At 32.3% G+C, this 25,280-nt stretch overlaps 11 protein-coding genes across 11 annotated transcripts; 6 read left to right on the top strand and 5 right to left on the bottom strand. All coding sequences in view use genetic code 12, as the record gives it.

Moving 5' to 3' along the window:
- Positions 1-36: 36 nt before the first annotated feature.
- Positions 37-1,587, top strand: CTRG_04604 (uncharacterized protein; the record flags this gene model as incomplete). Its single annotated transcript, XM_002550260.1, has 1 exon — positions 37-1,587. The coding sequence occupies one exon, from the start codon at positions 37-39 to the stop codon at positions 1,585-1,587; it is 1,551 nt and encodes a 516-aa protein (XP_002550306.1).
- A 67-nt stretch (positions 1,588-1,654) lies between these two features.
- CTRG_04603 (uncharacterized protein) lies at positions 1,655-2,521 on the bottom strand (the record flags this gene model as incomplete). Its single annotated transcript, XM_002550259.1, has 1 exon — positions 1,655-2,521. The coding sequence occupies one exon, from the start codon at positions 2,519-2,521 to the stop codon at positions 1,655-1,657; it is 867 nt and encodes a 288-aa protein (XP_002550305.1).
- Positions 2,522-2,908: 387 nt separating this feature from the next.
- Positions 2,909-4,027, bottom strand: HSP30 (Hsp30p; the record flags this gene model as incomplete). Its single annotated transcript, XM_002550258.1, has 1 exon — positions 2,909-4,027. One exon carries the CDS (start codon positions 4,025-4,027, stop codon positions 2,909-2,911), a length of 1,119 nt encoding a protein of 372 aa, XP_002550304.1.
- A 2,126-nt stretch (positions 4,028-6,153) lies between these two features.
- Positions 6,154-6,711, top strand: CTRG_04601 (uncharacterized protein; the record flags this gene model as incomplete). Its single annotated transcript, XM_002550257.1, has 1 exon — positions 6,154-6,711. The coding sequence occupies one exon, from the start codon at positions 6,154-6,156 to the stop codon at positions 6,709-6,711; it is 558 nt and encodes a 185-aa protein (XP_002550303.1).
- Positions 6,712-7,097: 386 nt separating this feature from the next.
- CTRG_04600 (signal recognition particle subunit) lies at positions 7,098-7,619 on the top strand (the record flags this gene model as incomplete). Its single annotated transcript, XM_002550256.1, has 1 exon — positions 7,098-7,619. One exon carries the CDS (start codon positions 7,098-7,100, stop codon positions 7,617-7,619), a length of 522 nt encoding a protein of 173 aa, XP_002550302.1.
- A 381-nt stretch (positions 7,620-8,000) lies between these two features.
- Positions 8,001-8,678, bottom strand: CTRG_04599 (uncharacterized protein; the record flags this gene model as incomplete). The annotated part of the gene is made up of 1 exon (XM_002550255.1): positions 8,001-8,678. One exon carries the CDS (start codon positions 8,676-8,678, stop codon positions 8,001-8,003), a length of 678 nt encoding a protein of 225 aa, XP_002550301.1.
- Positions 8,679-11,266: 2,588 nt separating this feature from the next.
- On the bottom strand, positions 11,267-15,112 carry ROA1 (Roa1p; the record flags this gene model as incomplete). The annotated part of the gene is made up of 1 exon (XM_002550254.1): positions 11,267-15,112. The coding sequence occupies one exon, from the start codon at positions 15,110-15,112 to the stop codon at positions 11,267-11,269; it is 3,846 nt and encodes a 1,281-aa protein (XP_002550300.1).
- A 1,982-nt stretch (positions 15,113-17,094) lies between these two features.
- Positions 17,095-18,102, bottom strand: CTRG_04597 (uncharacterized protein; the record flags this gene model as incomplete). Its single annotated transcript, XM_002550253.1, has 1 exon — positions 17,095-18,102. One exon carries the CDS (start codon positions 18,100-18,102, stop codon positions 17,095-17,097), a length of 1,008 nt encoding a protein of 335 aa, XP_002550299.1.
- A 588-nt stretch (positions 18,103-18,690) lies between these two features.
- Positions 18,691-20,241, top strand: CTRG_04596 (uncharacterized protein; the record flags this gene model as incomplete). The annotated part of the gene is made up of 1 exon (XM_002550252.1): positions 18,691-20,241. One exon carries the CDS (start codon positions 18,691-18,693, stop codon positions 20,239-20,241), a length of 1,551 nt encoding a protein of 516 aa, XP_002550298.1.
- Positions 20,242-20,901: 660 nt separating this feature from the next.
- CTRG_04595 (uncharacterized protein) lies at positions 20,902-22,584 on the top strand (the record flags this gene model as incomplete). Its single annotated transcript, XM_002550251.1, has 1 exon — positions 20,902-22,584. The coding sequence occupies one exon, from the start codon at positions 20,902-20,904 to the stop codon at positions 22,582-22,584; it is 1,683 nt and encodes a 560-aa protein (XP_002550297.1).
- A 318-nt stretch (positions 22,585-22,902) lies between these two features.
- PTR3 (Ptr3p) lies at positions 22,903-25,251 on the top strand (the record flags this gene model as incomplete). The annotated part of the gene is made up of 1 exon (XM_002550250.1): positions 22,903-25,251. The coding sequence occupies one exon, from the start codon at positions 22,903-22,905 to the stop codon at positions 25,249-25,251; it is 2,349 nt and encodes a 782-aa protein (XP_002550296.1).
- Between the last annotated feature and the right edge of the window lie 29 nt (positions 25,252-25,280).

Here is a 25,280-nt window from a genome sequence, read left to right as displayed (position 1 = left end):
CCTACTGTGGCTACTAAGCGAATTAACACCACATCAATGACTAGCACTTCTAATAATATCAAGGTCTCTGTCAGAGTTAGACCATTACTTAAAAGAGAACTTCCAACTGAAAATGAATTCCCTCAATCGTTGATTTCCATGCCGGAAGCAGAACCACATAAGGTTATATTGACAAATCCCAAGGGAAAATCAAGTGGCAATGATAATAATCGTAGTTACTTGTTTGATGAATGTATATGGTCATTCGATCCCAAAGACTTACACTATACTGATAATTTGAAATATTATGAGAAAACAGGACCTCAATTGTTGTCCCATTTCTTTGAAGGATATAATGTTTGTCTTTTGGCTTATGGACAGACCAGTTCAGGTAAGACTTATACAATGATGGGTGATCGAGAGCAACCAGGAATAATCCCATTATTACTTCACGATATTTTGAAACAAATGGATATTTCTATCAAACAGAAAATCAACTGTGAGTTGAAACTTCTGTATGTTGAAATTTATAACGAACAGGTCAAAGACCTTTTAGAAAAAGGGTCCCTGAATAAAAAATGCCGAGTTCGTGAACATCCAGTTACTGGACCTTATGTTGAAAATGTCAAAGATTATTCTATTGAGAGCTATGAACATTTCTTGAAACTATTGACTTTTGGTAATTCCAATCGTTCTACTGCATCCACGTCTATGAATGATAAAAGTTCAAGAAGCCATGCTATTCTTACGTTAACTTTAAAGCAAACCAAATTTGAGAATTCAACTCCTGGTGATTCAGATGAAGTAAATAGTATTGGAGAAGCTAGTGAGGAGATGATTTCTAACATAAAGCTTGTCGATCTTGCAGGTTCTGAAAGGTTACAAAAAACAAAATTGTATGGACAACAAGAAAGAATTAAAGAAGGAACCTTGATTAACAAATCCCTAACAGTACTTGGTAGATGTATCAATACGTTGGCTTCTAATCCCACGGCTTTGATCCCATATAGAGAGTCTACATTGACGTATCTTTTGAAAGAAAATCTTGCAGGTAATTCTAAGACGTGTATGATATTTTGTGTATCGCCACTTGATTATGATGAGTCTCACCAAACCTTGAATTATGCCAATGAAGTTAAGAAAATTAAGACATTAGCAAAAGCAAACAAAACAAAGTTATCCAATGTCCCAGTCAACTGGCAACAATTGCAACAAACTGATCAGTCGGTTATTGACTCTCTTAAAGACGAGATTGAGACATTGACCAATAAACTTAAACAAATGGAGACAGTATCACTGGTTGAGAATCAGAAACCTATTGACAATATAATTGAATATTTGGAGAAAGAAAGCAACAAAGTCAAGTTTGAGAATAAGTATTTGAAACAAATGATGAATATGAAGAATAGCCATATCAAAGAATTGAACAATCATATTGATTTCATAACTAATGAATATCAATTATTGTTTAGAGAATATAAAGAACTCCAGCGTGCAAGTTTGCAAAAACAGAAAACAAGATTATTACGAAGTTTTGAAAATGCCAGAGAAGAAATGGACTTAGAATTAAGGATATTTGATCCAGAGAATTTAGAATGTATAGCATAGATAAAATAAAAATACACACAAATTCGACACATTTTCTCTTTCTATATATAATACAAAAGACATATGACTAGTTCTTTTTGGCAGCACTTTTTGGCAATTGGATCAATCTAATGTAGTTGATCACATTGGTTCTGATCTTGGTGTACAACTCAGTGACTTGTGGGTTGTTAACTTGCGCAACAAATTGGTTAGCCCTGGCATCCATCAGGTCAACAACAGTCTTGGTGTATTGATTACCGTCATATCTCAACTTGTTGAATGCAACAACAACTCCAAATACAAATCCTTGGACACCGACATAGACAAAGTTCCATCTGAATAATAAAAACAATGAACTGATGGCCAATTGAAATCCTGCAAATAACAACATCATGATTTCAGCATTGGCAGCGAGAAACAATGCCGGCTGGTTGAACTTATGAGTGAATTGGGTAATCAAAGAGTTGACTCTTTGTTGGGCACCAATGCTAGGTAAGAAGACGGATAACAAATGGTTTTGGAAATAGGTGGAAACATGGAACACGGAAAATATAACAAATGAGTATAAACTAGCTTGAGTTTGGCCAATGACAAAACTTGATCCGTACAATACAATAGCCAAAGTCAAGTATTGAACATTTTCATCACGCAATAACCTGGCGTTAATGGTTGAGAACTTGAACCCAGACTTGAAATGAACTTGTCTGATGACAATCAAATAAGTCAATATGATTGACAACAAGGCGAATTGGTAATAACGTAAAGATGAACGAGGACGGAAGAACCCAGTGACGAAATTCAAGACAAAGAACAATACTGCCAATACATGACCCAAGAACCAGTAGAATTGCTGAGTTCTGAGCAAATTGGTAAGAACCTCTAGTGGTGGTTGGTATCTAAGATTGGTAGATCCCGATTGCTGTTGTTCTTGTTGTTGAGGTTGAGATGATGACATTGTCCTGCTTGTTTGATAAGAAGTAGTGGTGGTGGCGGATTGTCAAGTCCGGATGTGTAGAATTTTTTTTTTCGGTTTTATTTCAATGTTTGCTGTTTTCATTTTCGTCGGCATATAATGACGTGCACCGAGATCAAAAAAATATTAAATTCCTGGTCTCAGCCCGCCACAATTTTTTCTTTTTTTTTTTTTGGTTGTCGTTTTTTGCAGTCAATGACCAAATATAATAAACATCATTTCATTAAATTAAAATACTATAAAACCGAAAAATTACTAAACATTAAAAATGAAACCGAAAACAAAAACTAATTAATTATTAAGAGAATACATTAAAAATTAAAACATTAGTCAAATAGTATTACTGTCCATTGTTAGTTCACCCTTACTCTAAGTACGTGCAGCGTTTGCAGCAGCGGCAGTATCATCAACAGCACGATCAGCAGCACGATCGGCGGCACGTTCAGCATCATTGGCAGTTTGTTCAGGAACACCAGATGGAGCAACAGCAGTATCACCAGAATGTCTTGGAGTTTCACCAACGGTTTTTTCAGCGTCTGGAAGGGAATCATTTGGATGTGGGGCATCAACATCATGACCACGAGTAGAACCTGGTCTACTTGTATGCCAGACTTTAGAAAAGAAATCTTCATCAACATTCTTAATTGCGAGCCAAGTTAAAATAATTGGAATTATACCAAATGTAATCAAATCCAAAATACCATAGAATACAGCTTCGGAATCTGGTTGAATGACATTACCACCTTCAGATAAACCCCAACAGATTGGGTACAATATCCAAACAATGAAAAATGCAATTATGAGTAAATTTCCCAAACTTGAATGAGTTGATGAGCCAAATGAAGAAAAAACGTCTTTAGCAACCAAGTACATGACAAACAATTGGAAAACAACGGCAAAAGTAAAATAACCCCATTTGTAAGAAGATTCAATCAAAGCACCAATCAATAAACCCAAGACAAAAACCTCAATAGCCAAAACTCTAGCAAACAACAGTTCAAATAATGAAAGGAATTTTTTAAATAAATTATCATTTTCATCAACATGACTAAAACTTGTATTTGTAACAATTTGAAAAATTGCCAAAACTAATGGCCAACCCAAAAACCAAGCAATAAATTTACAGTAAAAAATTTGTCTATTACCAGAACCAATATGATGGAATTGAGCAGGAATCCAAGTATAACCAAGGTTTGAAGCATAAGTATAATAAGCAAATGCAAAAATTGCATTAGTAAATAAAGGAATAATCAACAATGCTTTTTTCAAACCTGATTTTCTTGCACTCGTAAAAGCATAAATTAAAACATGAATAACTGCAAATAAAGCAAATAATGAAAATGCAGCCCATAACCAACTACTACCATGATCAGTAAGATGAAAAGTAACAGCAGGATTAGGTGGATTAACGTCAATTGCTCTATTACGTTTAAAAATTTCAGCAAATACTGGAACTGCTTCTGAAGATGAATAAATTGTTGTAGTCATTATTGAAAAGAAATTCTGTGAATCAAATCAGAAAAATGATATAGAAAAAAGGTAGCTCTTATTTTTTCTTTTTTTTTTTTTTTGATTGCAAAATAAACCTATCAGGATTAATCAAAGATACAAAACAGGGAACACGGAATTTTTGGAATAATTGAATATGAATTGGTAATAGAAATTTATAAAAGCAAGAAAATAGGAGAAAAAAAATAGGGGTAGAAGAATAGGAATATTTATAGAGAAAGATTAAATGACAATTCAAGGGATTAGCAATTTTACATTATATTTTGATTAGTTATTCCCTTTTTCTCTTGTTAAAGGAAACTTAAATGACAAAGAGAAGGGGATGAAAACAAACAAACAGTTAACAAATCCTAGTAAAGAATATTTTTTTTTTAAGAATGATTATAATTTTATTCCCAAACATGTGAGTGGATGCAAAAAAAAAAGGATCACAATAGCCAATTAATCCTGCTAAAGACAATAAACTTGTTTTGAGAAAAAGAAAAGACTTAAAAAAATTATTCAACATTTGCAGATGATCACACATAATTACGTTTGTATTGTTTATGTTAATAAATCTCCACTTTATCATTCAATATTCAAGCTTCTGCTCCCTCTTGAATTATTATCGTCATTAATCAAAGGTTATTTGTCTTTTTTCTTTGGATTATTATTTCCTTTATCCTTGGAACCCTTGGATACTCAATTGAAATGACTTACTACTCTATTGACGGGTATAAAACAAAGTCAAATATTCATGATATGATTATGTTTCAAATGAGAGAGGGGAGTATAGTTCATTCTAATTACTCGGGGGTCTCTTAATTTAAATGTTACATATTTCTTATACGATGTAGTCTAAATAAAAGGTTCAATCAAATTTAAGGTTAGGAACATTGGCAAGGGACATTTGCATTTTTTTGGGGAATAATTCCGAAGAAAAAAAAAACAATAAAAACAAGAATCAAAAAATGGTCACTAAATTTTTTTTTTTGCAATTGCTTTGAAAGTTCAACAATAAAGTCAAAATATAAAACGTCATGTAAATTTTAAACAATAAATCATAGGCTTGAATTACTAATCCATGAGCGGCGATAACAGATGAATTTGTACCTATGGAAACTTGAGATGAAGTAGTTATTGAGGCTAATTCAATTGACTAATTAGTACTTTACTACACGCAGAATCATTGATAAGTTGTTCATCCACATACTCGACATTAGATGACTCCCACCAATGCTGACTGTCCCCAGAAAATACTCTTGTAGTGACATTAAAGTATAGTAAGAGCCACGTTTATTTTCAGTGTTGCGTAATTTTAAACCATGACCCCGTGTCTAGTATTCCCTACTATTTGAATATACTTTGGTCTTGATAATATTCATGGAGGGGGGTATACCTCATATTCCAGTCAAAAAGTCAAACATATGTTTAATGTGTTCTGAGATATTTTGTTGAGACAATAAGGACCATGATATTATAAATTACCAACCTAAAAGGATCAAAATTGACATAAGTATTAGATCATATAATCTGCCATTATCTTCATCCAAGAGATTATTCCGCGAAGTGCTATCAGCTCTCCGCTTTTTCAAAAATATTATAGTTATCGTCATCTGTGGTGGTTTTATAAAAGAATTAGATCTTCCGTCATGTTTTGTGTGTCTTATTATATTTCATCTAATATTATCAGCCAATTTTTACCTCTAGTAATGTTGTCTTGCGTTTCAAAAGAGCAGAGGCTCATTAGTTATTTCGGGTATGTCATAATGAATCGATCCTTTTCTGAATTCAGTGATTGAATAAAGGAGTAATCAACTGATGATGATTAGTTGAATATTTATTGTGTAATGCATGTATAGGTGGCCTTATTTCTCACTCATCTGCTGATATCGCAATATTGAATCCTGGCACTAAATCTCGTGGTAGAAATTCATTCCATTTTCGCGCCATTCAGTAGTACCAGGAATAATAATAATAAAAAAAAAACTTTAAATATTTCAACAAACAAAACAATCACCAAAAAAAAAATAAAATAAAAAAAAAAATTACTACTAAATTGAATATCATTCTTCTTATTACCAGATCAACAACAAACCCTCTTCAACCACTAGGTATTAATAATAATGGCATCTGCATCAGCTAAGAAATTAGCAGCTTCTAATGTTTCTATATTAAATCAATTATCAATAATTGCATCAATAATAAACTTTTTTGCTGCATTGGTAATTTTTAAGTTCCATCGTCCATCAAGTTTTAAACCATGGTTATTTTGGTCATTACCTAGTTTCTTTTTACATAATTCATTAGAATCAAATGGTCGTCCTAAATATGACAAAGATAATAATGGTAAAAAACACTTGGTTAAAAGTGGAGAAGATATTAGATTAAAAGGAAGTTTATATGAATATTATTTTGATGTTATTTATATTACTTGGTTTTTGGATATTTTAATGATTATATTTGGTACTAATAAAGTATGGTATTTATATTTAGTTATTCCTGGTTTTGCTATTTATAAATTAAGTGGATTCATCTTACCATTTATTAAAAAGAATAAGAACCCTACTGCTCAAGAAGCTGAACAAGATCAAAGAGGTGCTAGTGGCAACACTGCTACCAGTAAACGTCAACAAAAATTACAAGCTAGAAGAGAAAAAGGTCCAGCTGTTAGATATAGATAAATTTTAGTTTTTGTCAAGTGTTATTTTGAATATCATAAAGACATACTGTTATTGACATTTGATTATTGATTTATTTTGTTTGGCATCATTGATTTGTTTGATATAGTGTAATATTTAATATAAATAAAAATTATAGATTAATACTGATCTACGTTGATGATCATACTCTGAATTACTTGGTTGTCATACAAGTTGTTGCTTAAATTTTCAAATAGAAAAAAAAAAAATTGATCTTGTCCATCTCACACGACTTTACCAAGTATCAAAAAACCAACAATCCAGATTTTTGTCAACCAGAAAAAAAAAATAGAAGAAAAATTCTTTCCAATGTCAAAAGAACCAACAATTGAGTTCATAAATCCATCAATATATCATTATTAAATACAATGCCGACGGTATCATCCATAGATAAATTTATAGAATTGTCAACTGATTTATTATTAAATTATCCAACAACAACAACATTAAGTATAACATATACAAATCTTTCCAAAAAGAAATCAACCTCCTCCACCTCCTCCACTTCAAAACCATCATCGTCATCAAAAACATCATCTACACATGGAGTTAATTTTAAACTTTATGAACCTAATTCAGGTAAATGTATTAAATATAATACTAAAAAATCCAAAGAATTATCAAAATTATTAAATTTTATTGGTCCAAAAGGTTTAAATAATGATAATTTACATGTTTTAGGATTAGCTAGTTTAATGACAAATGTTAAATATGAAGATAATACTACTAATAATAATCAAAGTTTGGAAAATACCCCTGTTCCAATGGATGTTGATTCAAGTAATGTTAATAAATTAGATGAAACTAAACCAGGTTCTGCTTCAACTGCAAATGCTGGTACTTCTTCATCAAGTAAAAAGAAGAACAAGAAGAAAAAGAAGAAGAATTAATTAATTAGAGGTGTATAGTTACTACTAATAATAAAAGAAAAAAAGAATTATAAACTATATATAAAATTAAACACAGTATAAAACAAAAATTAGCGATAATAGAAAAAAGATGATGATGAATGAATTGATAGAGATTTATAATAGGCCACACTCCCACAATTAATCAAAATACATCCCCTATGTATTAAACAATTAAGTACTTGAGGTGTGATACAAAAATTTCCAAAAAAAAAATATAAAAGAAGTAGAAGAAGTAGTAGAAGAAGTAGTAGAAGTAGTAGAAGAAGTAGTAGAAGTAGTAGAAGTAGTAGAAGTAGTAGAAGAAGAAGTAATGATAATAATAACAAGAACAACAGTACAGTACAGTAATAATAATAATAATTATCTAAATAAACTCTTAAATCTAGAAATCAAACTTTCACGTTTTCCAGTATATGTTGATTCCTTTTGAGTTACATTATTATTAGATGATAATGAAGTAGTAGATGAAGATTTATGTTCGGGGCTAACTGGATAATGGCCAGGAAGTTTAGGAGTAGTATCACCTCCATTACTAGTACCGCCACCACTGGCATCAATAGTAGTTTCAGAAACATGTGTCAATAATACTGGCTTAACAGGTTTGTTTTCTTGGTAAGCGGCAACTAATGGATTTTCCTTCTTTTCAGTAGAAATTCCAGAGTTGGAAGCAGTATTATAATCAGTCTCATCATCATCATCTTCAAATTCTCTTTGTCCATCTTTTTCAAGATGTTCATAATCAGAAGACAGTGGTGGAGAAGAAATTGCTGCAAATGATGAAGATGAAGTTAATACTTGAGTCAATGGCTGCTGCTGTTGTTGTGATGATGGATGAGGAAGATCTTCATTAGTTTTAGTAGTATCAATATCGGAGATAATATCATCCTCGGTAGTTATTGATTTGGATGGTGATTTCAGGGAAACATCAGGTTCAACAAAACTTTCATGTTCTTCATTCACAACAACAGTATCTTTAGGAATATCTTCTGCAACCAACTCTTCAGGAGGTTCTTCCTCTTCAATTTGAGGTTCTGGCATATAATCATCGGAAACACCTTTAGAATTTTTACCGACAAAGTCGTCTGCTTGAACTTCTTGTTCCTGTTGGAATTCTTCAACAAACTTATCCTTTGGTACACCAATTCTAAAACCTCTTTCTTCATAATCCTCTTTCGCAGATTTTGTTTCGGCTTCCTTTTCTTCCTTAGTTGAGACTGGAGGTACAAAAATATCTTCATCAGAAGGAACTTTGCTCTCTTCAATTGGTTTTTCAACTGGTTCTTCATCTACAATTGGTTCTTCTTTTGGCACAACAGGTTCTTCGTCTGCAATTGGTTCTTCTTCAGCTTCAGGGATTTCTTCCTTCAATTCCTTTTCTTCGGATTTTAAAACATCCTTTTCAACATCAGCAATCTCCTTGTTGACCACCGGAGTTTCTTCTTCAATTGGAGTTTGTTCCTCTTCTTCTTTTTGTTCCTTGTCTTCAACTGGGGCCAGTTCTTTTTTGTGTGCAATTGGAATATCTTTTTCTTTTTCAGCAGGAACTTCTTCAGATTCTTCGACAAGCTCATCAGCATAAATAATATTATTTGAATTGCCATGTTCATCATGAGTGACTTTGAATTGATCATTCACAATCCATTGATCGTCATTAATAATAAACTTAAATACCACATCTTCTTTGTGATCTAATTTTATCTGTTGCAAATATTCTTTAGTAGATTTAATAGTTGGTAATGATCTTGACCAATTATCAAAATTCCCAGTTATCTGGATGGAATGAATATTTTCATCTGTCAATGGCCTATCATGAAAAAATAAAAGTTAGTAAATCTGACTAATTAAAAAGTGATAGAGCCCGTATTTTGCGTGTTTCAATATATTTACTTTTTTTTTGTCGTTTTTAACGAATTCCGAAGTAGAGAGAGAGAGATGGACCATAAGAATCAAAGGATGGATCATCTGGAATCATAGTCATTAGAAATGATACGATCACGAGATCAAATTGTAAATCAAAGCAAACTTGCAGGAATGGTTTGATAAATTTGCTTTGATTTTCTCATGGTCCACCCCCTTTTTCTTTCTCTCTTTCTCACACTTTCACTCCCTTTATCACAAAATCAATCGGCAGCAATAACACTTTGAAATGAATTGAATTGAACTGAATGAGTATTAGTGAACATACCATCTAATTGTATAAGTATACAAGGTCATTATATTATGATGATTATAAATAAAGCAAAATTAATTCTTTTTTTGATTCCTTGATGATAAAGAAGAAGAAAAAAAGAAAATGAAAAAATAAAATAAAAAAAAACAAAACAGAAAAAGTGTTGATAATCAAAAGTGAAAGCAAACTTGAGAAAATTAAATCAATTCGGATATTATGGTGTGTGTGTGTGTGTGTGCCTCTCTCTGTGTGAGTGTGTTAATTATTAGTGTACATGTGTACGTGTGAGTGTGGTTAAATTTCCCACTTTCTTTTTTTCTTTTTACCCTGTTGCTTTTATTCTTTGGGAGCACACAGCAAGAGTATAATAATAATAATAATAATAATAGTAATAAAATTTAAGGATTGTTTATAAATAAATTTTTATTATCTCCCTCTTTACGTAGTGCAGTGGATAACACAAAAATTTGTACGAGTCTTAATCTTCATGCAGCTTAATTTCTTAGCGCACCTCCTCCTCCCCCTCTCCCGCCCCCCTCCTCATCAAATAGATTACACACGCTACTGGACAAATCACTATCAATGCCAGAGAATGATTACTGATCGTGTTAACCTTCAACAACTGAATTGGTATCCCCCAACTTACATCTTGCAATATATTTCATCACTTGCTCAGCTTTCCCTGCTGTTCCATTTTTTCTCCTTTCCTTCGTTGTATTGCTGATTATGTTATCTTTATCTTTTTTTTTTGCTTTTCCTTCCCCCCTTTTTTTTTTTCTATTAATCATTTGCTGCCACAGGAAAATTGGTTGTATCTCCTGACAACAACAATGAAAGGTTGTCTAATTTTCTTTCAATGTATGTACAGTAGATCAAGAATATACGCCTTCCAATCTCGGTGATGTATCTTGATTCCTTTATCCTCACCCCCATCATCTGCCCACATTTTAAGCCCACACTTTCCCTCATACGTACACAATATTCATCCACACACAAAATCATGATAAAACACGTGAACTAAACCCATAAACTAAACAATAGCTCCTGTTAAAATTTTCATGTTTACTATTTGCCTCTTTTGTTGTCCTTACTCTACGTGTCCGTGTTCATGTTGTTATTTTCTGATATAGTACGTTTGATGATTAATTATTTGATATTCAAATTATATTCTGTTTTGTATTTTGTTTTTGGTTAGTTGGTTGCAGGATGAAGAACAATGTGGATATGCATAATTTCTTATCAATCATTAATTAATTGATTGTTTATTTTTTTTTGGTTGTCTGTACTCCGACCGATATCCTTCCACTTAATAATAAACAAATAAAACGCGTCGTTTCCTTTGTAGTGTGGAGTTTTTTCAAACAATTTATCACGTGTATCGTTTCACCTGTTGCAAATATGCTATATAGTCGTCATGATGTTTACACAATAGACTTTGTCTTATTTATTACTCTATTTAAAACCATTTAACTCTTACATAGATGGAAGCGATGGCAATTGCTCTATAAATTACAAAACACGCAATTAAACCACCAATCATACCACCCATATTTTGTTGTAAATTATAATATTTCAACACATCTTCACCAGTATTCAATAAACATGTTTCTGCTGGACAACTAAAATTTTGATCCTTAAATCCTAAATTTGTACAAATAGCAACAGCATATTTCATTGGATTAAGATAATTCCATGCTTTGAAAAAATGTGGCATGTGTAATGACATAGTACCACCCATGAAAATAGCCAATACCACCAAAGTAGTTAAAACATTCGTTGCAACTCCAAGATGATTGAAAAGACTATTAACAAAAATACCCAATGATTCACCACAATTAATGGATATAAATCCCGCACCAAACATGGCAAAAAACATCCCGGCTGTTCTTGGTAATCCAACAGCAAAGACAATTAAAGCAGAAAATATCAAACATGGAATGATTTCTGTAGGTAATTCATTTATGAAATATGATAATCCAAATTCAGAAACTCCATAGATTCCATCACGATATTCTTGATAAAATAAATCTCTTTCATATGGATACAAAGTGATGTTATTGATCAACCCTGCAAAATACAAATTGAGCACTTCTTGAACCAACCCTAATCTGTTACTAATACCATCTTGGGAATTTCTTAATGGGGTGAAATATAATGTATGTACAATGGCTAAGAAAATAGTTTGACCGGCACGATTAATAACAACATCTTTACAACGATAAGAAGTTAATAACTGACGTTTCACAATGGTTGGGAAAGTAACAAATATAGGTAATCTTTTATAATAATATTGTGGAAGATCAATAACCTCTTCCAGATACGTGACAATACTACCTTGATTGATCTTATACCCACTTTTCTTCCAATGACAAATCAAATCATCAATTCTTTTATCCAGTTGTTGTTTGTCTTCTTCTAAACCTTTGGAGACCAAATCTAAAATATAATCAGCAATGTTATTCCCCTTTGGATTGGTATATCCTAAATGGTTTAAATAATCAACAATACCTTGAGAACATCCATCGTAGATGACTTTACCACCAGTCCCCAATAATAACAATGATCCAAATCTATAAAACATGCTTTCACTAGGTTGATGAATAGTTAAAATAACAGTAGTATTATTCTCTTTAGCTAAATCATCTAACAACAATAATATAGTTTCTGCAGTAGCAGAATCTAACCCAGATGTGGGCTCATCAAGGAATAAAACTTTTGGTCTACTTAATAATTGTACCGCAATAGAAAGTCTTCTCTTTTCACCACCGCTTATACCTTTAGTATATTCTGATCCAACCAAAGTATCAGCACAATCCACCAATCCCGTTTGTCTAATTAATTTATTAATTATAACTGGAATATTATGATGTTGATCCAACGGTAATCTGAGTTTTGCTTGATAATATAAAGTTTCTCTAACTGTCAATACATCAATTAATGCATTATCATGTTGGGTAACATATGCTGAAACATTAGCAAGCTCTTTTCTACTGATTTCTTGACATCCATTGATTTTAATTGATCCTCTTGATACAAAATTAACAGTACGTGAAAGTCTATTGGATAAATAATTCAACAAAGTTGTTTTACCACTCCCGGATGGACCCATGATTACATTAACTTTATTTGCTTCAAAAGTAGCACTGATATTATCTAATAATGTCTTTGTAGATGTGACTTTCCCAAAGAAACTCTTGTTTCTAATCTCCAAGTAAATGTCATTGATATTAATTTCCAAATCATGTTTATCGGTGATATAATCCTTTTCTCCATCGGTGTTTTTATCTTTCTTTTGATGTTCATCTTCTTCTTCTTCCTCACCACCAATTTTGTTCTTTTTGATTTTTGCCATACCTATGTCATGTGATTTGAATTTAAAAATCACTGCTGCGACAACTAAATATCCCACGACCCAGATACATAAATATCCAATTGGTGCACCTATCCATCCAGTTGGGAATCCAAGTAATTTAATTTGATAACTACCGGTGTACTCTTCACATTGAGGATTACTAAATCCACCTTCATAAGGACAATCACCAAACCATCCATGAAATTGATTATTCATTAATGCACCAAAAGAATACCAGAAATAAGCCAAGTATTTTGTCCATCTAACATATACTGGCATAGTGGCAGCATTAACAAAATAACCACATGCATTATTTTGAATTTGATACGTAATATTTATAATCAATGAAGAAATGGAAAAATCTGGAGCAATTGCAAATGCAAGCATAGCAACATTCATACAACAAAATTCAATTAAAAGAATAATAGTAAAATAAATACCAAAATGACTACCATTGCTAGTTTGTAATCCCCACATGAAATAGGTTATAACAGAAAACAATAAAGTCATAGGAATATCTTCCAAAAATAATTTACCCAATCTTCTTGATATTAAAAAACCAGATATACTTGTTTGTCCTTCCAGATATTCTCTATAAAAGAAAACCCCATCTGTTGTCCATAATCTTTCAATTTCAATATACATAGGAACAAACCCGACAACCTCTAATGCAACATACAAAGTAGATATTAATGATCTTATCCCTGCTAAATCATGTTTAGGTCTATAAAACATCCATCCAATTGTGATAGCAAGAATAATTGAACCAACATTAAACACAGTTAAAGCTTTATAATCACGATATGTTAATTTAAATGTACGTTCAGTAAGAACAGTTATTTCTCTTATAAATGAAATCTTATCTGATTTAGGTTTAGTGAATAATTTTAAGTTCTTATGAAATCGACCACCATTATTATCATTTTCAATTTCTGAAGTAAATGGATGAGTAGACTTCCAAGTCCCGACTAATTTATTAATTCTCTCTACTGTTTGTAGTTCTTTTTCTTTTGAAGTAGTATCCTTAACTGATAAATCCATAATATATTCAAGTATATTCTTGGAATGATCTTGTTCTTCTTGTTTCAAGAAATCAATATTGTTAAAATAACTATCTGCATCAGATAAATTACCAAAATAAACTAATCTTCCACCTCTAGTCAATAAACAAATTTTATCAAACAATTCTGTGATTTCTGGTCTTGGTTGATGAATTGATAATATAATAGTAATACCATATTCAGGAGATGCTAATTTTTTCAATACATGAATTAATTTCAATGATGAAGAAGTATCTAATCCAGTAGTTGGTTCATCTAGGAATAAAATTGCTGGTTTTGATAATAATCGAATAGCCAAAGAAACTCTTCTCTGTTCGCCTCCAGATAATGTTGATCCATGAGTTCCAAATGAAGATACTTGAGTATTTCGAAGTCTAGATAACTCCAATACATCCAATATATATTCTATTAATTCGATTTTTTCTGTCTTGCTAACATGTGGAGGTAATCTTAAATCAGCTTGTGTTGATAATGTTTCCCATAATGTTAAACCAGGTAAAAAAATATCTGTTTGTAACATATAAGCATGTTTTATATGACCATTTGTAGTATTCAGTAATGAAGTCTCATAATTTATTGTACCTGAAAATTGTAAATTCTTATTGGTTATATTTGTTCTTTGAGATAATGTATTTAATAACGTAGTTTTCCCACTTCCTGAACCACCCATAATTGCCATTAATTGACCACATTTTAAATCAAATGATACATTGTCTAGAATATTTGAAATTATTTGTTCATTTGATTCAGTATCTTGAATTTTTCGTTGTTGGGATTTAACGGATACTGTTAAATTTCGTACTTTTAATCCAACTCTTTGATCTTCCGCGATGTTTAATACACTATTTGGTTGTAGTTGTAAATGATTTTCTTCTTTTTCCTCTTTCATGACGAATTAAAAATTATGACAATGAATAATGAACTATGATATTAGAGGATTTCCATAATACTAATATATAAATAAATAAATCCTTTTTAGATGAAAATGTGAAAGGAAAAATCTATATGATTTTTTTTTTCTTTTCTACTTTGTGTAGAAATACTGGAATATAATGTCACTTAAATAAATATTCTCAAAGATTTGCTCAAAGGAAAAAAAAAAAAAAAATCTAAAAATCATACGGCGGTCGTGTGCCACACAGATAATCGATATTGTACAAAAGCTTGCGCACCATATTGCTTTTATTTTTTCTTATTATTTGTATGTTTGTGTAATTTCAATTTCAAAAGCGCAATTTGGTTTTTGTTCTTTTTGGAAAACAGAATGGGCTTTGCTGTTATTAGTGATTTTCAAGATACTGACTATAATTCAACTGTAGATTATATTTTACGTTAAAATATTATCGATGACATCGTGAACTATTTGCCTATCAAATGACGAGATACTATTACAACTTGAAAATCATGAGGTAAGACTATTTCATGTTCACGCACATTTCCGCCGAAATTGCTCATAAATTGGCGAATAATTTCGGCATTGAAGGTTTTCAAGATTTTTTTTTTTTTCTGATGCTTTGCGTCTCAGGCATGTAATGAATTTGCGTTTTTCTAATAAGCCTTTTTCATAAATGAAATATTACATTTTCAACAGTGTCATATTGTTCTGGTTCGCATTGACTATCTTGAAATGGGTATATTAGTACAGAACAATAGAGTGTATTAGCGGAAATTATTCTAAATAAAGTATCCATTTCCATCTTCTCCAATTTTTGTTTGTATCAAAACTTTTCCCATACTCCAACAACCCGAGTTTTAATTGTTCTGTAACAGTTTTGATTATTTGATAGCAAATCCACATTGTTATATTGCGGAACTATATTCCCGACACAACTTCGTTTACAAAAAGTAATCAAATGCATTATTTTATATAAGCGCAAAATTGGTTTTTTTTTTCACATACACACACAATACTCTCCACCTATTCATGCAGTACTATCCTACACAAAACATCACGTGAAACTTCAGAAAAAGCAAAGCAATGAGCAAAAAAAAAAGATAGTAAAAATTATATACTGGTCTTTAGATTAGATTATGTGAGATGGGGGAGATGAATCCCGTTGTATGTCAAATCCAGATCTCCATTAGTGAATGCTTTCTGGGACAATTACACTGGTGGTTCTACAATTTAATTTCTACCCGTTTAACAAGCATTTCCCGTTTTGTCCAGTTGGCCAAGAACATTCAAGTTACAAGAAATATTACACCAATGAATAATATGTCAAAAAAAGAATCGTCCCCTTTCTGACATACCCGTGTCGTTTATTAAGAATATCTATTACATGTTTATTGGTTGGAATGAAATGAAAATTAATTGATTGATAAGCGATTGTACCTCTTTGTCCAATTGCCCAATATTCCTTCGGGATTGCCGTGCAAGAAATCGGATATCATTTTTTTTTTTTTTGTTATATTGCGTTATCTTAATTCAGATTCAGGGCATCCAGAAATGAGAATTTTCGTTTTCGCCCTGCACACAATTGGCATTCCCTCCTGTCTTTTAACAATTATAATATTTACTATATGTAAGGATAAGAATTCCCCAAAGAGGAACTTTACCTAGGTTTGAAACCTTATATTGGCTTAATAAGTATAGGAACTATAAAGAAAGAGTAGTCATGAGTGTTGCGAAATATGTAGGCACGTCAGCGAGGAGTTGTGAGTGGCACTCGTAATTGGTATTTACACGTACTACCTTACACTGTAATCCTGTCAAAGGGAAGACAATAAAAGCATTACTATATCATCAAAGAGTGTGCAACATAAAATAAATAATAAACTATGGTTATTCTTTTTTTTGAATTAGACTTAATTATACATAATAAAGTGTATATGCGCATGAAAGTATCATTCGCCAGGTACACTTCTTTTTTTTTAGTTCTTTTTATCTAAAGACATTCTAGCTAATTTCAAAACGGCTTCTTCAGTTTGAGCACCACCAATGAAACCAGCGGCATGAATAAAGATACATCCTTCAACACCGGCAGCTTTACTCAATTCTTCATCTCTTAAACCTCTTAATTCTTCTGGAAGTCCCAATCTGAACTCAAATGAAGTGGAAGTAACAGAAACAGTTGAGACTCTCCATTTACCGGTAGAATCTTTAAACAATACAAATTTAATTTCACCTTCAGCATTATTTTCTTTTTCAATATTGTACAAGTGTTCTTTCCATGGACAGAATTGATCCAAGATTAAAATTTCACCAGATTTATCAACATTGAATCTATTTTCAAATGCTTTAGCAACAATGGTTTTAGCAGGAATCCAACTATTACCATAACCTTCTAATAAATTTAAGAAAACAGTACCCATTAATTCACTACTTTTCAAAAATTGACGATCAAAATCGGCATCAGTACAACTTTCATTCCAACTTGGATTTAATTTAGAAACAATTGCTGGTAATGTGATGTTTTTATCAGTAAATTTTGGAGAAATATCTTTTGGATAATTATTTACACCATTATCATTAGCATCCAAACTTTCAATGAATTCTTTATAAATTTTATCATATAATAATTCAACATTTGGATTACTATCATCCCATTTCAAAACATGTTTAATAATATCTTTACCAAAATGTTTATAAACTAACCCAGCAGAAGATAATTTAGTTTGATATTTATCATTAAAAGTAGTATTAAATTCACGTTGATGATGATCGAAATATTTAATTCCATCATATTTCCCACTAACATCAACTACAATATCACTTGATTCCCAATCTTCTGGATTTCTTGAACGAACTAATTCAGCTTCGGAAAATTTAGGTAATAATTTTAATAAATAAACAGCAAGGGATTCATCAGCATGGAATGATCCGGAATGTGTACAGATTTTAACCATTTTATCTAATTTGATCTTCTTAGTAGCTGACATTAATTGAAAAAAATATTCTTGATGTTATTAATCAATGAGATGAGATTGGACGGAAAATTTTCTGGCGTAGAAAAAAAAAAACTACTATCTTGCTGTCTTTCTATTTTTTTGTTTGTTTGTTTGTTTCACATATCGCGTTAATTTTGCAATTTCTAATCCAATAGTCCAACTTACATAGTTAACATCCGTTTCATTAGTTGTAACCATTCAATATATACATATATTTGCTTGTTGTTTGATGATCTATTGGATTAGATTTGTCGATTGGAGGCACATTTTCTCCAAACTATAAAGAATCTTTACCGATATCACGTGTTCCATGAATCATTTTTGATAGATCAAGACATCTCAACAACTAGTACTACAAATTCAATTGAAGTTCATAATGACTCATTATACATAGTGAATTCTCACCATTCTAAGTATATTTTTTTTATGAATCTTATTGTCTTGTTGAAACTCAATTCTGCAGCAACTTTATTAGGGATTGCGACAATGCGTTGGCAAACGTTGAAAAGACTACGAGAAAAAAAAATGTTAGATTCACATTGACTTCTATTCATCATCAGCTTCTCCCGTCCTACATCAATGTTTAAGAAACCAGCACAGATAAAACCATCCTCCAATATCAAAACCTCTGAAAGAAAGAAGCTTTTATCCATCATTGGAGAAACATATTCAATCCCACTCAATGAATTGCCTAAAGAAGAGATTGAAAAGATTCTCCCTCCGACAATCAAGAAGGCATCTTTTGTAAATTTTGAAAAGGTTTCAGGTTCTATATATTTCGATGAAAATGAAATTCCAGTCTGGTTTCATACTCGTGATTCTGAAATTTATCCTACTATTTTTACATTGATGAAGTATCCTTCTATATTACCGACTATTAAAACACATCCTCATGTTCTTGGAGTATTGGCGAAGGGTGCAGATTTGATGTTGCCAGGTACAATTCCACCATTTGATCCTCGTGCAACTAAAGGAGCAATTGTTGGTGTTGTTAGTCATGATGAACCAGAGAAAATTACGGCAATTGGTCACTGTAACTTGAATTTGACCCAATTTGATAACGTCGTTGGTAGATCAGGGGTTGCTGTAGAAATTGTTCATCATTTACATGATACTTTATTAGAAAAAAAGGATCTTAAAGTAGCAGATTCAAAAGCTGATGATGAAAAAGAATCTCCAAATTCAAAACAGAATACTCCTCCGCCAACAAAGAAACAAGAAGAGTTCCCAGAATTGACAACAGAAGATATTGATCAATTATTCATCAAGTCACTTAAATCGATCAAGAACATTGAACTTCCAACTCCTGCATCTACATTTATGTCTTATGTCAATAAGAATGTTCCATCAAGTCTAAATATCAAAAAGACTAGTTGGAAAAAGGCATCTAAATTTCTTAAAGAAATGGCCAAACAAAATCTTATTAAGGTCAAAGGTAAGGATGAAGATTTATCTATTCTTCAATTGAATACAGGAAATGTTAGTAATGCCGAGGGTGAAGCCTCTTCAAACACGGCATCTACTGCTAAGCCAAAACAGAAATCTAACAATACATCATCTGCTACAACCCTTAAAGTTATCCCTCTTTATAAGCCAACTAAGAATATCAGAGCATTTTTCAATAAACTCAATGATGCTCAATACGAATATGATGAATGTTACACTGCTGCTCAAGTTAGAAGTATGGTTGAAGCATATATCAAAAAGTTTTCTTTAATTGCAGCTGATCCTAAAAAGGTAAAACCAGATGTGGAATTATATAACAAAGAAGAATCTACTCGTGAACAAGTGTTTAAGAATTTCTTGACTAAATTCTCACCATATTATAGAATCAACGAATCCGAAATTCACAAAGGTGTTCCGCCAAAAATTCAAATTGTCACTGAATTGAAAATTGGTAGAAAAGTGGTCACAAGAGTATCTAATTTTGAAACCTTTGATATTAGAATTGAAAACTTGGCTAAAGAATTGAGAAATAAATGTTCTGGATCATCAACAATTGTTGATAATGATGTACAAGTTCAGGGACCTCATGGAAAGTTAATCATTGACTTGTTGAAGGACAAAGGGGTACCTGTATCCTATATTAATTTCGAAGATAAGACTAAGAAGAAAAAGAGCAAAAAATAGAATACTTTATTCCATAGTGTGTGTAGGTGATTTTAACTGGGAATTTTTAACCATACGATCGTTAACTTGGTTATTATATTTTTCTCTTTTTCTTCAGTACTGCATATGTACGAAGGGGTCCTCATTAGTATCAATATAAGGGAATTAGTTTAGTTATCGCCTTCATCTGGTGACAGGTGTAGTAATTGATTTCCTTTGAAGGATGTGTATATATTGAAGAACGTATCATTATTTCCTATTTTCCCTCTTCGGATATCGGAAATAGGAAATAGCTTTCTTATTGTGGACTCTCCATTAAAGCCAGTTACCACCACCGCCTCTTTTTCCCCAGCACAAAATTAAGAAAGAAAGAAAGAAAGAACACAAGAGAAGAAAGCTCTCAGGAAGTGAAAATAATCACACGCGCACGCACGCATGCACGCACAAACAGTCACACTCTAACTTAACTTACACACGATTCATTCTTGTTTTTTTTTTTTTGTACGCAGTTTACACAATAATTAAAATAAAGTGTTCACTTTTCTCGTTTTCACGGCAAGCCATATTACAACCAAAACGGAAGTAAAAAAAAAAAAAAGGATCAGAAAGAGGGCAAAACTTCCAACCACCGGTATTTATAACATTCAGTAGGGATATCATCTACCAAACTACTACAAAAAAATGACATCTTATATAGATCATCTATTCAGTAGTTCAGTTCAACAAGCAGTTGCTTTAACCGTTCAGCAACAGAAACCATTGTTTGTATACTTGACAAAACCTGATCAGGAACAAGAAGATGGAAATGCATTTTTATCTAAATTTATCGATGAAGAAGTTACTCAAGTACTACAAAGGAATTTTATTTTATTAAAGTTGGTTGAAAACACTCCTGATTTTGGTTATTTCACCCAATTGTTCAAAGTTGGGCAACTTCCAAGTTTTTATATTGTGAATCTGGGGAAAATTGAAGGCATTGTATCCACTGAATCCGATAAGGATGATTTTTTAGTGTTGATTCATACATTTGGCAATACTAACGTCGCTGCAGCAGATTCACGGCCACCACCAAATAACGAGATTAACACTCCACTGCAAAGTAATACACCCACTGCAAGGAACACCCAACCACAAGTTGTTCCTACACCTCCATCCGTAAATAATCCAGAAATTAGTAGACGCACATCATTATCCGAACATGATGAATCAGCAAGAAAGTATAAAGAGCAAGTAGAAAAGATGAGACGTGAAAAATTAGAAGAAAAGAAGAGATTAAGAGCATTGCTAGAAGCAGACAGAAGAGAAAGAGCACTGAGAATGAAAGAAGAAGTGTTAGCTACCGGATCCAGTCATCCAAATGCCGAGTTTAAGGAATCAAGTCCAGCAACTACGAAATCCTCCTTCTCGTCTACTCTGTCCTGTTTCTTGTCAATCAAGTTGTTTGATGGAAGCACTATGAAACACGAGTTTAAAGCTGAAGATACTTTGAGTGATGTCCGAAAATGGCTAGATTCAGAGGTTGAAATTATTAGGCCAGCAAGTAGTATGCCATCATTTGCAACTTCTGCATATTTACATCCAACTGGATATGTTTTCCATCGTCCGGTATTACCCCGAGTAACTTATCTGGAGGAACAAGAATCGGTTAGTTTGAAAGACTTGGAGTTAACACCTAGATCTGCCTTGATTTTGAAACCAATATATGACGAAGCAGATGCAAATACTCCAAATGCAAGTGGTGAAAGAACTGGTTTCTTTAGAAGTATTGTTTCTGGTGTTGGAAAAGTGGGAAGTGCTCTTTACTCGTTTTTTGATTATGGTGTAGATGCGCCTTACCTCCAAGAGCAACAAGAACAACAAGAACAACAAGAACAACAAGAACAACATCAACAACAGCAGCTGACTCAAGACCATAATAGACTTGATAATTTAAGTCGTGATGGAAGTAATGATATTGATGATAGACATGGTCCTCTTTCGGAGTCTCAGCAATTTGATTTAGGTAGCACTGGTGCTATTGTTGCTCCTGGTGCTTTAACTTTCGATAATAGATCGGCTTCTTCTTTATTGATTAATATTGACTCCAATATGGAAGATGATGTCATTTCAAACTTATCGAGACCCCTCACTCCATCCCATGGATCTATTGATGGCCATCATGCACAGCGTTCCTTGGTTTCAGAATTAGGAAGTCGTTCAGCCACTCCAAGATTACAATCTTCTAGAAGAATCCAAACAATTCATGATGAAACTATCGAATCTACTAGTCCTACTAAAGACAAAAAGCATATAGATACCTATAACGGTAACAGTCTTAGTTTGAACGAAGGAGATGATGAGAATAAGAAAAGCGATGAATTATAGTGGTATATAGTCCAATTTAAGTAGTTTGTTCATTTAGGTTCTTGTTTTTATAAAACTATTAGTTGTGGAATATAATAATTAATGTTTATTTTAAATCATTCGTATAATTCCAATGTTTCCAGAGTAATTCCCCACCTTTTCTAATGGTTTCCACTGAGGAAGTTGGTGAAGTGATTGCGGATTTCACCAATTCGGAACTTCTTTTTTATTTTGATAAGAACGGAAAAAAAAAGTGGGATCTAAAAAGAAAAATGCATACATACATACGTCACAACTTTGGTAATTTTCATATTCTTGATCAAGTCCCTCTCAATACCAATGGATAAGCTAACTCTGTTAGAGGACCTACTTAGGTTTCCTGGACATGATATGAACTTAATATTTGATGCATCTGTTCTAACATGTGGATGTTTAACTTCGGAATACACTTTCAATAATCAAAATCTATCCAAGATATGTCCCAATTGTCATACTGATAATGTTTCCATATTGGCACCTATCAAACCATTAAGAGAACTTTATAGTATTATTCAAAATATGCAATCACAACAGTATCAACCACAACAGGAAAGAAGACGTAGATCGTCGTCAAAAAAGAGTTTTAAAGGAGGATTTGATGATGTTAGTACTACAGCAAATCCAGTTGGTGAGTCAACCGACTTAATTAGCTTATTTTATAAAATTGCTAAAGAAGAACAATTGGAAAATAAAGACGTTAAAAGATCATCATCACAATCACAACCTATTCAACCACTACAACCTCCATCTCGTCAACAACAACAACAAGAACAACACCCAACCCCACAACAACAACAACAACAACAACAACAACAGCCGGTAGGGAAGACAAAAGAACAGGCAATCTCCGATTATGTCAATGTTCAACCAATTGAAATATCTAAGAAACTTTCTAATGTTGAATTGAATAGATCTTATCCTTCTTCTCTCCTGATGAATTCAACTTCTATTTCACCTCAAAATCACAAGTATTTAATGGATTCGGCATTGTCTGTTGTTCAAAGAACCAATACAGAGTTGGATACATCAACAATTAGGAATAATCCAACTAATTTAGCGATCAATTTATTAGAAAGTGTAAGTGAACAAAAAGAATTTAATTTTACTAAATGTTTCCCATTTCATCGTAAATTGACTACATTTCCAACACAACAATTGAAATTAAATTTTTCATCAATGGTTCCATTTAAACTGTCAGGAAACTCGTATATAAAAAGAGCAATAAGTACATCGATATACACATATCTCGATTTTGCCATGGGCACTGAAGTTACCCAATTCGCTATTATCAATGAAAAGAAATGGGAATTATATGAATATATTGTACCCATGGGTGATATGGATATATCTCAAATCAAACCACAATTGATTTGTTGTGGTAAACTGACGGGTGAATTTGGTGAAGATGCAAATAATTTAAAACATTCAGGTGAAAGTTCAATTAAAGAAATTGTCATTAGAAATGATTTTGGTGCTAAAGATAACACAACTTCTGGAAGTGATGCCGATTTTAAGAAAATTTTGAATTCATGGGATCAAATGTACTGTAAATTGACTAGAAATTATTTGATCATATCAGGTACTAGAGGTGTTATGAGGGTCTTTAATGTTAACAAATCTTCACCATATGAATTTGGACAACCAATTTATACATATATTACGAATTTCCCAATCAGATGTATAGCAGTATCTCCTAATAGTTCATTGATTGCATGTGGTATCACTGCTAAAGAAAGAATTTCTGGAAAAGAACAACCATTTGTGATTCTCCATAGATTGATCACGCTGGAAGATTTATACCTAGATTCAGTCGATCCTATTACGATAACTATTCCTACAAGAGATCCGATTAAGATTATTAATTTCAATGCTTCATCGACTCATCTAGTCATAGCTACTTCATGGGAGTATAGGTACTTGATTATTAAATTGACTGATTCTTACCAAAGTGATAATTATCGTAAACCAAGATTAATCTGGTCGGATTTGATGTATAAAACGTCGAGACGTAACATGGATAATACCAATCAATCAAGTTCAAGTTATGATGAACGTGCTGAGGCTGAAAATGATCTAATGTTATCCAAAGAAGGAGTCACAGATGTGAAATTTGGAATTATGAATTCAAACATGGTTATTTCAACATCCTGTGCGTTAAATAATAGACCACCAATATTGATTCGTTTAGAAGGTTGTCAAATTGATTCACCAGTTAATATGTCCGGGAATGAAATTAAGAGTGTAAACAGTGTTGATGACGATGTTGAGAACTCGAGAATTGTATCGGCAGAGACAGTTATGAAAATTACAGAAATTGGTTCCTTGATTTATCAAGTAGCCATATCTCCACGAGGTGATGGTATTGTCTTTTTAGATAAAGATGGTAGATTATATTTGGTCTCACTGCCTAATTTTTACCCAGGAAGAAGAATCAGTGCAACAGACTCTAAAAACAAGAAAATTGTGGTATTACTTGGAGAGGTTGCCAATGCTGAAAGATTCAGTGAAGCAGCTTCAGTGGTGTTTAGTTCAGATGGGGGTAAAGTATTTGCATTAGATAGAAGAGGGGTATTTTCAGTTTTTGATTTCACGAAAGGTATTCCTGGTAAAGACCCGGATGTTATTAAATGTAAGATTATTAGTTTATAGAGAAAATATACAGAGAAGTTACTCAAGTC

This window comes from Candida tropicalis (genome assembly GCF_000006335.3).
Source record: "Candida tropicalis MYA-3404 genomic scaffold supercont3.6, whole genome shotgun sequence".
Lineage (NCBI taxonomy): Eukaryota > Fungi > Ascomycota > Pichiomycetes > Serinales > Debaryomycetaceae > Candida > Candida tropicalis.
This window is presented reverse-complemented; position numbering and strand designations above follow the sequence as displayed.